Source organism: Bison bison, unplaced genomic scaffold (assembly GCF_000754665.1).
Source record: "Bison bison bison isolate TAMUID 2011002044 unplaced genomic scaffold, Bison_UMD1.0 scf7180017864461, whole genome shotgun sequence".
Classification (NCBI taxonomy): Eukaryota; Metazoa; Chordata; class Mammalia; order Artiodactyla; family Bovidae; genus Bison; species Bison bison.
The window spans coordinates 3,222,212-3,238,536 of NW_011495023.1; the positions used below are offsets into that span (position 1 = coordinate 3,222,212).

General features: G+C 34.9%; 1 protein-coding gene across 1 annotated transcript in view; it reads left to right on the forward strand.

The window, feature by feature from the left end:
* The window catches only part of MALRD1 (MAM and LDL receptor class A domain containing 1), a 559,293-nt gene that overhangs the window by 168,957 nt on the left and 374,011 nt on the right, over positions 1-16,325 (forward strand). The window contains exon 21 of the mRNA XM_010859895.1: positions 2,137-2,299. Within this exon, the coding sequence (XP_010858197.1) occupies positions 2,137-2,299 (163 nt within the window). The remainder of the gene's footprint in view (positions 1-2,136; positions 2,300-16,325) is intronic.

Below are 16,325 nucleotides of genomic sequence, written 5' to 3' on the forward strand. Positions count from 1 at the left end.
ACAGTCCAACTCTCACATCCATACATGACCACAGGAAAAACCATAGCCTTGACTAGACAGACCTTTGTTGGCAAAGTAATGTCTCTGCTTTTGAATATGCTATCTAAACTTTCCTTCCAAGGAGTAAGAGTCTTTTAATTTCATGGCTGCAGTCACCATCTGCAGTGATTTTGGAGCCCCCCCAAAATGAAGTCTGACACTGTTTCCACTGTTTCCTCATCTATTTCCCATGAAGTGATGGGACCGAATGCCATGATCTTCGTTTTCTGAATGTTGAGCTTTAAGCCAGCTTTTTCACTCTCCACTTTCACTTTCATCAAGAGGCTATTTAGTTCCTTTTCACTTATAGTGACATTCTAATTTGTCTGTGTCAGCCTCATCAAGGAATTCTAAAACTTAAAAAATATAAATACACATGTAAACTAAATGAGGCTGAAGAAACTCATAAAATCAAAGCTGATCCACTCTGTGAATGAGATGAGACAGTAATTAATTCAAGTTGGTCAGGAAGATACACAGTGTATCACAGATGTAGGATAATGGAAGATGTTGTGGTATTCAGTCTTCTTCATGGGAAGACAACAGAATCCTCTTCTAATCACACATAAGTTATCTTTGTAAAAGTTTACACAAAATCTAATTAATTACACCTAGTGAGCAATTTTAGTGAATACAGATTTTCTTCTCCGTTCAGCTTAGAAATTTTAGTAATGTCATTGATGATTGGATGGGATGTTTTGTTAAGTTTTGTTAAGTTCTCCAAATGTCCTGAATGAATGCTTACAATTAAATTATCACTTTAAAATCATAAGGATGTTTAATTTTGATTAAACATGAATTATTGCCATTTATTTCTGAATAAATTGTATGTCTTTCCTCCTCTATCTCTTGCAAGATGAACTATTGTGATAAATCTTCCTGTCATCTACAGTCTTACATTTTGTAATTTTTGTATTATAATAAGAACAACAATATAAGATTTACCCCCTTGATATATTTTTAAGTGTACAATATGGCATTGTTGGCTATAGGTATAATATTGTACAGCAGATAGCTTGCCTGAAACTCTGTCCTATAATTTTTTAAAAACCTATACTTTTTAAGGTCTTCTTAAAATTATGTGAAGAACAAGATTCTATTGAATACTTAACCTCTTCACAGAATAATCATATGATCAATATTAATATCAGTGATTAAATAACACACTTGAATGTCATGATTAAAATCACTTTTTTTGATGGAGTGTTTCCTTCTCAAATTTTATGTTAAACTGTGAACCCAAGTTTCTAAATGGTGGTAGTGGTAGTCTATGCTGTTATTGTTTATACCATCTAAAGATACCCATGGTTGATTCATGCTGATGTATGGCAGAAACTGTTAAAATATTGTAACATAATTATCATCCAATTAAAAATTAAAAAAAACTGGAGTTTTGGTTTTTATTTGTTTTAACACACCAGGCTTTCCATTTTATACACAAAACCTCATTGAATCTTTAAGAAGTAGAGGGTTGAAAACAGACAGACATATGAACACATGCAGAGAGAAAGGGAGGGGGAAAGGAAGAGAAAGCTTTTGTTTTTACACACAACCTATGTATTTTAAAAATTACTGGTTTTTTTAGTTTTTGATATTGGAATACAGTCATAAGAATATTGAAAACTTTCAAGGAAAGAGATTCAATATGAAAGCTGTTGACAATCTTATTGCTTTGAATTTAAGTAATTTGGAATTTAGTTTTCCAGTAATACTGTGACAAAAGAACAGACTTATCAGAACTTGGAGGTCATATAAGCAATGTAAGTGTTGTGTCAGAAGAGACTGGTGATGCTTAAAGTGCTGCTTTAGGAGCTAATGAAAACCTTACTTGTTTATGAAAGCAGATTCTTCAGTGTGTGCATTTATTTCCACATTTCAGTGACTATACATATTTGAATATAATACACCTATATTTCTTTAAAACTCTTTGAGTGATTACATAAAGCATTAGCCTAATTATTTCAGTAATGTTGAAAAGTTTGATTTAAAATTTTAAAAATCCCCAAGAGTAAGAAAGTGCTGATGCAGATGGAAACTGCCATTTATTGATACAGTTTTGTGATTAACTCATCTTGTCTCTGTCCCTTTCTCTTCAAGCTATGGACATTTGCAGTTTTGAGAAAGGAAGCCTGTGTAAATGGTACCAGCCAATCTCAGAAAAATTAATTAAAGATTCAAACACATTCAGATGGGGACTTGGTAATGGAACCAGTATTCATCATGGTGAGGAAAATCACAGGCCGTCGGTGGATCATACAATGTAAGTGACCACATATTTGGAAAATGTCTCTTAGGAACTGTTTATTAAGCACTGCCCAAATTCCTGCCTTGCCCCCTTACCCTGTTGCTGCTAAGTCGCTTCAGTCGTGTCCAACTCTGTGCGACCCCATAGACGGCAGCCCACCAGGCTCCTCTGTCCCTGGGATTCTCCAGGCAAGAACACTGGAGTGGGTTGTCATTTCCTTCTCCAATGCATAAGAGTGAAAAGTGAAAGTGAAGTCGCTCAGTCGTGTCCGACTCTTAGCGACCCCATGGACTGTAGCCCACCACGCTCCTCCATCCATGGGATTTTCCAGGCAAGAGTACTGGAGTGGGTGCCATTGCCTTCTCCACCCTTACCCTGTTAGTGCTCTTGTAAAGATGAATGTGTAAGTGAGAGAATAAGTGGACTAAGTATATTCTTTCTTACAATATTGAAGAAGACATTTAATTTAAAAAGTAGTAAATGCTCTTATAAAAGTCATAAAGAGAAAAATATTGTATATTAATGCATATATATGGAATCTTGAAAAATGGTATCATTTTTCTTGCTTGCTTAGCTGCTCAGTCACGTAGACTCTGCAACCCTTTGGACCATAGCATGCCAGGCTCTTCTGTCCATAGAATTTTTCAGGAAAACACAGTGGAGTAGGTTGCCATTTCCTCCTCCAGAGGATCTTCCCAACCCAGGGATCAAACCCACATCTCCTGTGTCTCCTGCATTGCAGATGGATTCTTTACCTGCTGAGCCATTGGAGAAGTCCCCCAAAATGGTATAGATGATCTTATTTGCAAAGCAGAATTAGAGAATGGATACCAAGGGGGTCGAGGGGAGTGGAATGAATTGGGAGATTGACATATATACACTATTGATATGACACTGTGTATAAAATAGATAGCTAACGAGAACCTACTGTAAAGGACAGGAAACTCTACTCAGTGCTCTGTGGTGACCTAAATGGGAAGGAAATCCAAAAAAGAGGGGATGTATGTATACATATATGTACATATGCTTCCCAGGTGGCACTAGTGGTAAAGAACCTGCCTGACAGTGCAGGAGACAAGAGATGTGGGTTTGATCCCTGGGTGGGAAAGATCTCCTGGATGAAGGCATGGCAGCCCTCTCCAGTATTCTTGCCTGGAGGATCTCATGGACGAGGAGCCTGGTGGGCTACAGTCCATGGGAGCGCAAAGTGTAGGACACAACTGAAGTGACTTAGCACACACACGCACACATTGCACATATAGCTGATTCATTTTGCTGTGTGGTAGAAACTAACACAACATCGTAAAGCAACTATACTCTAATAAAAATTAACAACATTTTTTTAATTTAAAAAATTTAGAAAAATACATTTCATAGACTGCCTTAAATGTGTACGCAACTTATTATACCTCATGAAGTCTTTGTGCATTAATATTCATTTTTATTGTGTTTCAATGTTTTGCAACTGTTTGATGAGGATAGATGACACAATCCCCATTTCCTTGGTCTCTATGTTCTTCTCCAAGTAAACTACTCTTTTACTTACAAAAAAGTCATAGAAACCAGAGAAAAGCATGCATAAGTAAAAATAATTTGTAATATTGCCCAGGATCCAGAAGGAGTTATACATTCATCTCTTCTCCAAATTTCTTTTCCTCTTTTCTTCCTTTTCAAACTTCTCCTCCATCATCTTGCCCTTTTGCTCTTCTTCCAGTCTTGTTCTTTATAATCGTTTATTTTGGTCTTTTCTTTCAAGTTTTAATAACTCATTCCTTCCCCTGTTTTGTAGTCTGCAAATAATACTCCCTACAAGCTCCCATTTTTCTTTTTTCCTTTTAATGATTTCAAGGAACTGTTACTGAAGACGACAAAGAACTCCCCGTTTATATTACAGAGAATCTTTTCAAAACCTTTATACCTTCACACTTCTCTGGTAAAGCTTTATGACCCCCAGCTCCTATGGTTGCTGCTTCAAAGAAAACTAAAGGCGTATCTGCTGTCCAGTCCATTGTTGGCCCGGCCAACTTGACCTTGCATTCAAGGGGATCACTGTGTCTTTAGTGTTCAGTGACTTTATTTTCCTGGCTTGACTTTTTCACCCTGATTTTTTGAGCTCTCTTTTGTTGTGTTCCATTCAAATGGTTCCAGTTTTACCATCATTTTATTTAAACATCTGCAACCACGTTGCCCAAACTATATAGAGTAGCAGATATGAATGCTGCCATGTTTTGATCACTTCTGACAATTGGCAGATAAGTTTTGTAATTTCAGTATACAAAAGTTTTCTCAGGCTGCTTCTCTCATAAAAAAGAACAGGGTGATTTCAGAAAGTGTCTGTGGCTCATGCAAAGCTGTGCTTCATTAATAATCTATATTTTTGTAAAGAAAAAGAGAGACTCATTTCGAGGTGGTAAAAGTGCAAATAGAACTATGACAACATATAAGCAGAGTAATATAATTGACTTTTAACTTGTTTGTCTCTGCCTCTCACCCCCACCACCTCCAGTAGACTGCAGATTCCCTGAGGAATTTCAAGGACTGTGATTCCCTTCCATTGCATTATTTTAAAGATTCGTTATATAATTAAGTACCAGTAATTATTTGCTGAATGAGTTAGTTGATGATTAGGATCAATATATTGATACTTTATAATTAAAGGCTGCAAGGCACAAAGTTAAATATATCCTAAATAGGAATACTTAATCAGATAATGTTTAATGGATGAGCACTACAGGACAGTGAGTCCCGGAGAAGGGTGCAGTCCCTAAGCTTCCATCTCCTCTTGCCTTCCTCTCTGTTTTTTTTCTTTTTCCCTTTTACTTTGTGAAGTAGTTCTTATGTGTCATTTATCCTACTCCCTGGTTTGTAGTAGAACTCCAAACTTCCCTATGGCTCAGATGGTAAAGAATCTGCCTGCAATATGGGAGACCTAGGTTTGATCCCTGAATTGGGAAGATCTCCTGGAGCAGGGCATGGCAACCCACTCCAGTATTCTTGCCTGGAGAATGCCATGGACAAAAGAGCCCGGTGGGCTATAGACCACAGGGGCTCAAAGAGTTGGACATGACTGAGCAACTAAGCACAGCATATAGCACAAGCTCAGTTTACCCGAATTCTCTTTGGTCTTTTTGTTGTTGTTGTTGTTTTATTTTTAAAGAGGAGCTTTTCCATTTAGAAAATATTTTTTCTCTCTCAGGTATCTGGCTGTAGAGATTTAAAGCCAGATTTTTAGACTGTTGTGTCTGAAATAGTTTTCAAGAGCACTCTTGAAAATACAAAAGCTCTACACCAATTCTTTCATGCTATGATTTCACTTCACCTTAAGGCAAAGACTGCTTCTGGCTTAGGGTGGCGAAGGTCATTCACAAGTTAGTACAAAGAAAAACAAGTCACATTACTGTATTTCAGAATATTCTCTCACTTTATATACCTAGTGAAGCAGTAGAATGTCTATCATGATTGAGTAGGAATATGTAGGGAGGTTTTCATTGTGTAGTTGAATCTTTGATAAGTCTTGTGTTTTTCATCATGGAAATGAAATGGTAAAGGCTAACAAAGTGAAGTGATATTCCAAGGGACACTCTTTGGTTTGTGTTTACAGTTTAACAGACAAGTCTTTATACTTGAGGATCTAAAGTGAACTCTGGGTCTATAATAAGGGTTATATCTTTATTTTACTTTTTTTGTTTGTGGGAGAGTAACATCATTCCATACAGCTATTTCATTCAACATATGTATGTGAATTAAAAATAGTCTTCTCTTCTTCTGGGGCTTCTTCTGTGTGGCCGTGGTCTTGGCATGGGGCTTGTGAGTGGATTCTCCCTTCATCCTGCTCAGCAGGGACCAACTAAGGGCACCTGGCATGATATTTTTTCCTAGGATTGAAATCTAAATATTTATTTAAAAATACGTATTGTTCTCAATTATAATCTGGGGAAATAATAAAGTAAAACCTACTCAATGTAAATATCATTGCAATTTGCATGTTCTTTTGAGATTTGAGTTGGATGAAATTTCCATTTCCTTTAACTTAGGCAGTGAGAGGGAATATTTAGTAGAAAAATTATTTTCTTGGTATTTTGGGAAAAGAACCATGATCTAGTTAAACAATAACAACAACAACAACACACACACACACACACACAAAACACAGAAGCAAAATGGATTTATATCCATTCATGCTCCAGGAACTCCTACAGAACTTGGAAAAACATGAATCTTAACTGAGAATTGTTTTAAAAAATTATTTGCTTAGTATTAAATCAAGGCATTTGTATTACCTAGCATCTAAGCTTTGTAGCTAATTCATATTAAGTTTAGAACATTGATGCTATAGGAGTGTCGTGCATGATTTCCCTCAGTTTGTAATTTTATAAGACCTCAGAATCCTCTCCTCTAACCTCCATAATCAGTTCAACAAGCCAAGTCAACTTTACCATAGTGTGTAAATTGGTGAATTGGCTCATAGCTAAGTACCATAAATTTTATGATCATTTTTATCTCACAAGAAAGCCTTTGTTTGATCCAGCTTATTCATTTTCACAGCTGGAAGCAAGAAGAGCAAAGTTTTGAGCCCTTGGCCCTCAATTCCATTTTATTTGACTTCAGTAAATGCCTATCTGTTGGTTAAGTAAGGTCTGCTATTAAGGTTTTGTAGGAGCCTTAAATCGTTCCCTCAGGCAGATTAAGCTCTCTCTATTTATTGTTCATATGGAATTGTATCTAGTAGAATACACATGCATATTCTGGGGCAGTGGTTTCTGACTGCTCACAGAAGCTCTAGAGAAGTTTTGCAAACTATACATCAAGGAACTCTGATCACGTTTCTGTGTTTATTAATATTTAAATATGTAATACATTTATTTAAAAGCAGATTCTGACACTTGAAAAATCAGAATATTCGGGCTAGAGCTGGGACTCTGTACTTTTAGTATAACTTCTAGATGGTTCTAAAACCTCATTCTTAGCAGCCATATATGGGAGAAAGTGGGGAGGGTATTGCTAGAAGAGGGTGGCTTTCTTAGCAACTATTTCCAATTTTGATCAGAGCTGACTCATTTTCCTCTAAATCCAGTGACTAATTAAAAAATTTAGGACAAAATATTTCAGGAAAAATGAAGCAACAGAAAAATTCAAAGATGATTTTATTCAAAAACAACAAAATGTGTGTGCTATAAAGTAACTATTATAATTGGGAAATTGCATGGGAGAAAACTACCCTGTGTTAATCTAGAAGACATGTAATTTCAAGGCACCCTCTGTGTTGCCTCATTCATGTAAGATACCCAACCTTTGTTCTCAAGTCTTTTTGCCTGTGTGTTTTCTTCTCTACCCCTAATCAAAATGACTCTTGCTTTTCTTTAAGATCAAAACCAAATGTACTGATTTTATTAACATCTTGACAAAAAAAGATGGGTATTTTTAAATGCCTTGCATTTTAAGGTTTGCTTATAGATTATTGAGAAGCTGTTTGAGTATGAACCATCTCATTCAACATGCAGATTAGATAGAATATAATTCCGTGTGTTGCTTGTTTACAAAGCTGGAAGTACTTTTTCTGAAATTTTCATTTCATAGCACTGACTGTTGTCTTTGAGATGGGAATGAGCTGTAGTCCACACTGTTGCCAGGGGACCTACATTCCTATCAGCATTGTGCATTTGTACAGGCTTGACATCATTATAAACTAAAAGCCACATAAATAATGCAAGCTGTCTCTGTGACATAACTGTGCATACCATAATGTGTCTAAGTGCTAGATATAAATGTGGATAAAGGCTTCAGTAAACCCGAAAATATTTTAATGTTTTCTGCTCTGCAACAATAACAATTTGCAAAGCTTTACTCTCTTAGACATTAAATGCCAGGATCACGGCTTTCTCGGAGTCCTGTCTGGGAAGCCAATATTTTATAGGCCAATTTAAATGCTTCAACACTCTTCCAACATAATTTCTGAAAGATCCAGTTTTATAAATCTAGAATAATGGTTAAATAGTAGGCTTTAGAAACAGTTTGGCTAAAATGAAAATAAAAATGCAAACAGGCAAAATCAAAATTAAACTGTAGTAATTTTCTCTTAACTGTTTTAACACTTGTGGGAAATAGCATTTCTGGCAGTGTTTTCACAGGACTGAATATAAAGCGTAATTGCACCTCTAAAACACAAAAAAATGGCTGTCATTTTAGGTTGACCTTGAGTTAAGCACCTACTCTTTATTTTTTCATACATTATCAATAATTTGTTTTAATTAAGTGAATTAAGTCACTTTAATTTTATTTTGGTGTATTTTAACTTAATAATATTTTTAAAAACTTAACTACAGTTGCTCTAAAACATGGAATTTAAGAGAAATCTATGCTGAAAATAATACTTGTAAACCATTCCTAAAATAATATAGCTTGTTAGGTAATGTATTTGCCCTATATGGTAAAGTTTTAACAATATATTCATAATATAGCGTATGATTTACCATATGCTACCAATGGTCACTGTTTAATAATCAAATAACTTGTATGTCATAGTTTTAGAGTTACTTTCAAAATTTTTGAATTCATTTTCATTATATAATTTTTAAATGTACTTTCCCTTTAACCACATTAAGATGAAATAAATTTATTTGTATTCTAACTTCTGTACAAAATTGTTATAGTTATACAAAATATGGAGGAATAAAATATTTTCTCAAGTAAGGTAAATTAGATTTAATTCTTATGTGAAGACAACTTGAAAATTTGAACATACTATATACCACATATTAACTGTTTATATATCACATATCAATCACATATATATTAATATCATCTAATGACCTTTGTATATGCAGATTTATCAAATATTCAAAGATCTTTATTGTCTGGAGGATGAAGAGGTACCCTTGACTAGACACACAACTCATTCTTAAATTAGACATGTATTTCCTAAGCATCTGGTCTGTGAGAATCGCAAGCTTAATCAGACATGGAAGCAGCATAGACGTGAATACATGTGTCACACTCAGGAGAGGCCCAGTGTAGACACTGAGGTCTACAGGTCTGTCTTGGTTGTCTCTATCTTTAATAATACCTGAAAAGATTCTCCAAATTTGGATTTTGGTGAACAATATAAGTGAACTAAAATCACACTAAGGGTAAAGACCATTTACTGATTATTTTAAGACTTTAACTTTTTTATTGTTACAAAAATACTTTTTCCCCACAAAAGAAGAAATGTATTCTTATTGTAGGCAAATGTTTAAATATAAATAACAAAGGGAAAAAATGGCAATAACTATAATCTTGCCACCATGATAAAAAGCATTGTGTGTGTATATATACATATATTTGATAAGCAAAAATAGGTTCTGTTAATCACATTGTTTTCTAATATGCTTTTAATTTTATATACAATTGGTAAGCAATTATTTACCAATACTTTTTAAAATGGGGCAATAGTTTTCCATTAACAGGATGCACCATAACACAGTAATTTAATTCCTCACTATTTGATTATACACAAATTTAATCAACCTTCCCTGAACACTATGCAACTTTACACATATTGTAGATTACATCCTGAGAGTTAAAAAGCATACAGAGTAGAATTCTTATATTATTAATTATGTTTTAAAACACTTGGTTTATAATTTTGTGTTACTTGGCAAAATGTACTGTTTTTGAAAGCAGTACATGATGGTGTCTGTTTTTCAGTATGCTTGCCAAACAATTGAGTATTGAATTATTTTTTTATGTGTATTAAAGCTATTAAATATCAGCTAACTGCATTCTTTTCATTTCCCTAAAACAGAGAGAGAGTAACCTTTTTCCCTTTGTACCTTGTTCAAGTGTATTTCTCTGTGTATCTCCTGTTTGTGCTCTTTGCTTGGTTTTCAGTTTATAGTGCTTATTTTTTCTTATGGGGTGCACTGGGTCTTCCTGGCTGCGTGTGGGCTTTCTCTAGTTTTGTGACCTGGGTTTACTCTTCATTGCAGTGTGTGTGCTTTTCATTGTGGTAGCTGCTTTATTGTGCATGGGCTCTAGACACATGGGCTTCTGTAGTTGCGGGTCCTAGATATAAGATCTTTTAAAGCATTGAGGTGGAGAAGGCAATGGCACCCCACTCCAGTACTCTTGCCTGGAAAATCCCATGGATGGAGGAGCCTGGTGGGCTGCAGTCCATGGGGTTGCTAAGAGTCGGACAGGACTGAGCAACTTCACTTTCACTTTTCACTTTCATGCATTGGAGAGGGAAATGGCAACCCACTCCAGTGTTCTTGCCTGGAGAATCCCAGGGACGGAGGAGCCTGGTGGGCTGCCCATCTATGGGGTCACACAGAGTCGGACACGACTGAAGTGACTTAGCAGCAGCAGTAGCAAAGCATTGAGGTGATTTTTTTAAAAAATCTGTTACAAATGTTGTAGAAATTTTTCCAAAATTTTATTGGCCTTTTGTTACTGTTTATCATATTTTTCATATCTTAAAATTCTTAGGATGTACATACTTATGTCTCCCAACTGTGAGAAGACGTTTTATTGACATGAGCTAGAGAGGAAAAAAGCAGAGACATCACTTTGCTGACAAAATCTGTATAGTCAAAGCTATGGTTTTTGCAGTAGTCATTTAGTATGTGAGAGTTGGACCATAAAGATGCTGAATGCCAAAGAATTGATGCTTTTGAATTGTGGTACTGGGGAAGACTCTTGAGAATTCCTTGGACTGAAGGGAGATCAAACCAGTCAATCTTAAAGGAATATTCAGGGAAGGAATATTCCTTCCCTGAATATTCATTGGAAGGACTGATGCTGAAGCTGAAGCTCCAATAATTTGGCCACCTGATGTGAAGAGCCGATTCATTGAAAAAGACTCTGATGCTGGAAAAGATTGAAGACAGGAGGAGAAGGAGTCAATAGAGGATGAGATGGTTGGATAGCATCATCAACTCAATGGACATGAGTTTGAGCAAATTCCAGGAAATAGTGAAGAACAGGGAAGCCTGGCATGCTGCAGTCTATGGGGTCGAAAACAGACATGACTCAGCGACTGAGCAACAACAGAGAGAAACATCTCTGTAAAGACCTTGTGTATCTTCCCTGGACCACAAGCTCAGGAGGGCAGAGGCAATGCTGTTTTATCATTGATGATGATTGCCTCTTTCGGGTACAAGAGAAGAATTTTCTGCTTTGTATGTAACACATTCCACCCCCAGTATGCATTGAATTATTGTCAAGCATACGGGGAAGGGGATTGGTCTCTAAAAGAGAATAGAGGAATTCACAAAAATAAATGTAAAGATGCAAACAAGTTCTCTCTCTAGAAAAAGTAACAGTAAATTGCTTCTAAAGTCAGCATCATATATTTGATGGCAGTGGAAAATATGTGACAAAATATTATGTGCAGAATGTCTACAAAATAACATTATAGATCCCCCAAATCAATGTCATTATATTGAGGTTTCAGGGCACTGAGTAGTGAACTTGACCAGAAGTTGACTATGACAGTAGAGAGGTTATTTGCAGTGGTCAAAATGCCAGGAAGGAAATAGTATCATTTAAACTTCAGAATGTTTGTTAAAGAAGCTATATCTGCAAGTGGAGGGCAGACATGGTTGAGATGGAAAGAGAGGCCTTTTTTCTAAATTTAGAATTATCATTTATTTCAGTAACATACTTCATGGCTATCTTTACTTTCCAAATATTTAAAATTAATTCCATCAATTGAGTTTTCTGCAAATAGCCATCTGGATTTATTTTATTTTTTTCCACGAGGTTGTAAGCTCATTAGGATCTAGTCTCCATAATATTTTCCGTTTTTTGTTTTTCCTAACTACAGGCACTAAAACAAGTGCCTTGGAAATGCTTCAGGTTACTTTATTAAGTGGCTTCCTATTTAGCTAAATTCATCTCTTTTTGTAATCTGTATTCATACTTCTTAGATAATTTTATTCTAATGGAAACATTTCTTCACCTGCACCTACTTGATTTAGTTCTCCTTTCAATTTGACATTTTAAGCCTCATTATTAACATTATTAATTTAGTTTAATATTTTCAACCACCAAGGATTGACATAAAGTGGATTTTTAAATTTCTGTCCACTTAAAAGAAATTTACTGAATTGAAATTAAACTTTTCTCTACATTTTGAGATATTAAAATAAATTGAGTAAAAGTTAACAAAGTCAACATAATGCTTAGTATAAAAATATACAGTGAGCTTTAATAGAGGAAGAAAGAAACCTCTTATCTTCTACATTTGTTGTGTATTCACTTTGTAGACTTAGAAATACAAGCAAGGGAAGGCAATGCATTTTCTTTATGGTGTGAAGGTTTTTGCTTAAATGTGATGCCTGTGTTTGCATATTAAAAAGATATTTATTTGTAAGATGATGTGACTTTAATGCATCCATTCAAATATCTCTGACATTAAGAACATAAAATTTTCCTGAGAGTTTATATGATATTCAAATTCAACCATAAACTGTGGGTAAAGGTGGTAGTAATCCTATCTAGCACAGACTTTTCCACTGAAGAATTATTTACATTGGTCTTACAAAGTCTGTCTTTTAGAACTACAGTCATAATGAAATTCAAAATACACTTTCTCAGTCTCATGGTTTGAGTAAATCTCAGTAGATTTGTTGTTTAGAACTCATTTTCTTCAAGTTCTTTATAACATTATTATCCAAGAAGAGTAGTTTTGTCTTAGTTATCACGTGTAGCAGATCAGACTAAAAACAGTTTATTAAAAATAGTTTACAAGAGATGTCTGTTTATACTTTAGTTCTGTATTAATGGTCAGATAACCAAAGGATGGAAGTTTAAAATGTGATGTAAGAGATAGAACAGCTGTTATCTTTTCATGACTAAATGAATGAATATGTCTCTCCTTAGATTAACTCCATAGTGTTTATTTTAAAAGTATCTACAAAAGATGCTTTAAGTGGATTTATTAAAAATCATGCATAGTTTTACACATGATAGGTACTAAGGTCAGTAGGCTCAACAATTCATCGATAATGTAATGGCTAATGAAAGGATGTTATGTAAGTTCAGTTATATCTTCTTTAAGTCATTTTTCTCTGGAAACATAAGATTACTGATTTATCATTAATAAATGTTAGAATTAAAAATTACATCTAATTTATACTTAAAACCTACCTTTGATTTGCCTATTTCAAAGAATAATATCTACAATTAAGTGGAGACTGTTCATGAAAAAGGGGAAAAATGCCAAGTTTATGAATTTTCAAATTCAGATATTTACATAGGTCTGTTTCCTCAGCATGTCCTCTTTGACTGTACACAAGTAACAGGGAGGTCTGATAAATGAGCCCTGATAGCTTTCATAGTGAAGCATCTTAGAAATGAAATCAGTATTAATTGTTTATTATGTGATAGGCATTATGAGGATGCCTTTCATACATAATCACATTAAGTCCTCCCAGTGAACTTTGCTGGTTTGTGTAATTATCCCTGTTTTACATGCCAGCAAACCAAGGTTTAAAGATGTTAAACAGCTTGCCTTGGTGCACACTTTAGTAACCTTGGGAGATGGAACCTTTGCAGCCAAATCACAGATGCTCTAATCTGTGATCTTACATAACTTCCCTCATCTTGGAAATATCTTTTGCTTAAGAACCAAGCATTTTTAAGATTTCTGACCTGATTTGTTTGCAGTTTTATGCCATAGGAGATGAAGAAACAAGACAACTGGTACTATATAAATAATTCAGAATAAAAAGGAAGGGTAGATGAGTGAAGTGTTAGTGATGGTAGTTTGGAGAGAAAGCAGTAATCTAGAAGTGTCCAGAGACTTCCATCGTGGTCCAGAGGTTGACTTCACCTTCTACTGCAGGAGGTTCAATTCCTGGTTGGAAAGCTAATATCCCGCATGCCTCGTGGCCAAAAACAAAACAAAACTTAGAAGCAGTATTGTAACAAATGTAATAAGGGGTTAAAAATGGTCCACGTCAAAAAAAATCTTAAAAAAAGAAAAGAAATATCCAGTATCCAAACCCATTCTTGCCTTCTTTTCTTCTTTAAGTCCAGAACCCACATTTTGTTGGTAGAATGCAATCTCATTCTGCTTCCTGGGAATTGTTTTAGTCCAGTGGTTCCCCATTACACATCAGAATCACTTGGAGAGCTTGTTAAAAGACAGGAATCTTGGACTCACTCTAGAATTTCTGATTCAGTAGGTCTGGGTTGGACCCTAATATTTACATTTTTAAGTTCCCAGGTGAGGCCACCCATCTGGCAGCCATGCTGTGAAGACCCATTTGTTTAGCCAAGTTCTGGTTCTCAAAATTGGCAGCACATTGGACTTGTCTGGGAACACTGTTAAAGATATTGATATCCAGGTCTTATACAGAAAACTTTTTTTTTTCCCCCTGATATAAAGGAATGGCTCCAAAAATGGGCTTCTAACTTTAGTTACTTTTTTACCTTTGTTAACTTTCTGTCATATTGAGAAATATAGACCCTTAAAAGTGTGTGTTTATTTCCTATGACTGTAAGAATTCATTGATGCCAAAGGGGTGATACAATCATTTTGGCTTTGTGTTTTCTTGAGTCTCTAAATTATATTGCTGTTTATGTTTCCTTGTTCATATTGACTCAGAGAAATCTTAGAATGAAAATTTTAATCTAATGTTAGTGATTCTGTACAACATAAAATGCATTTTGTGATCTAGTTTTATCTGTGGCTCCATTTAGTGTAAGAATAAAATATACATTTGTGTGTGTTTATCTTTTAGTTTATAATGTTGTTATTGTTTAGTTGCTAAGGTGTGTCCAACTCTTTTGTGACCCCATGGACTATAGCCCACTAGACTCCTCTGTTCATGGTATTTCCTAGGCAAGAATACTGGAGTGGGTTGCCATATCCTTCTCTAGGGATTCTTCCCAATCCAGGGATCAAACCCGAGTCTTTTGCGTTGGCAGGCGGATTCTTTGCCACTGAGCCACCAGGGAAGCTCTAGTTTATAATGTTACACAATATCTTATTTTTGTAAATAGCAGTATATTTTGAGAATAAGGTGAGATATAACAATAATAATAAAAATTAAATTAAGGAAATGTAAGCAATATTAATGATCTCATTAAAAATGTACTAGTTCTATTAACTTTGTTTTAATGGGCATAATTTATTATTAACTTATAAATGTTTTCATTTTTATAATTTTATTTTCCTCATTGTTATTGATCATCATAAAATAATTAAAGAGTTCTTAAAATTCTATAATCATAAGATTAAAAGAATAAGTATATATACATAATGTTTTCTTTAAGCAGCTAAAAATATATAGCTACAAATATTTTATTTGTAGTATAACGGTACAGGTAATAAAGTTTCTGGGATAATATGGTTGGGATTCAGAGTCAAGATTTTAAAATCTGTATCATCCTTGTTATCGTTCAAATTTGTTTATAGTCAAATTTTTACAAGACTATAGTGATTTTATAATGTGTAAACTATTGATATAACATCACTGGTATTCCCTAAGAATAGTTACTTCTAGATATACAATAATTATAATACAATTTAAGAGAGATTTCTGCATACCAGTTATGAGAAATACTTTATGCTAATAACAGAAGGATATGCAAAAATTTTAAATTTGAGTGTAGATAAATGGAGAGTGAAAAAGTTGGCTTAAAGCTCAACATTCAGAAAACGAAGATCATGGCATCTGGTCCCATCACTTCATGGGAAATAGATGGGGAAACAGTGGAAACAGTGTCAAACTTTATTTTTTGGGGCTCCAAAATCACTGCAGATGGTGACTGCAGCCATGAAATCAAAAGACGCTTACTCCTTGGAAGGAAAGTTATGTCCAATCTAGATGGCATATTCAAAAGCAGAGACATCACTTTGCCAACAAAGGTTCATCTAGTCAAGGCTATGGTTTTTCCAGTGGTCATGTATGGATGTGAGAGTTGGACTGTGAAGAAGGCTGAGTGCCAAAGAATTGATGCTTTTGAACTATGGTGTTGGAGAAGACTTTTGCGAGTCCCTTGGACTGCAAGGAGATCCAACCAGTCCATTCTGAAGGAGATCAGCCCTGGG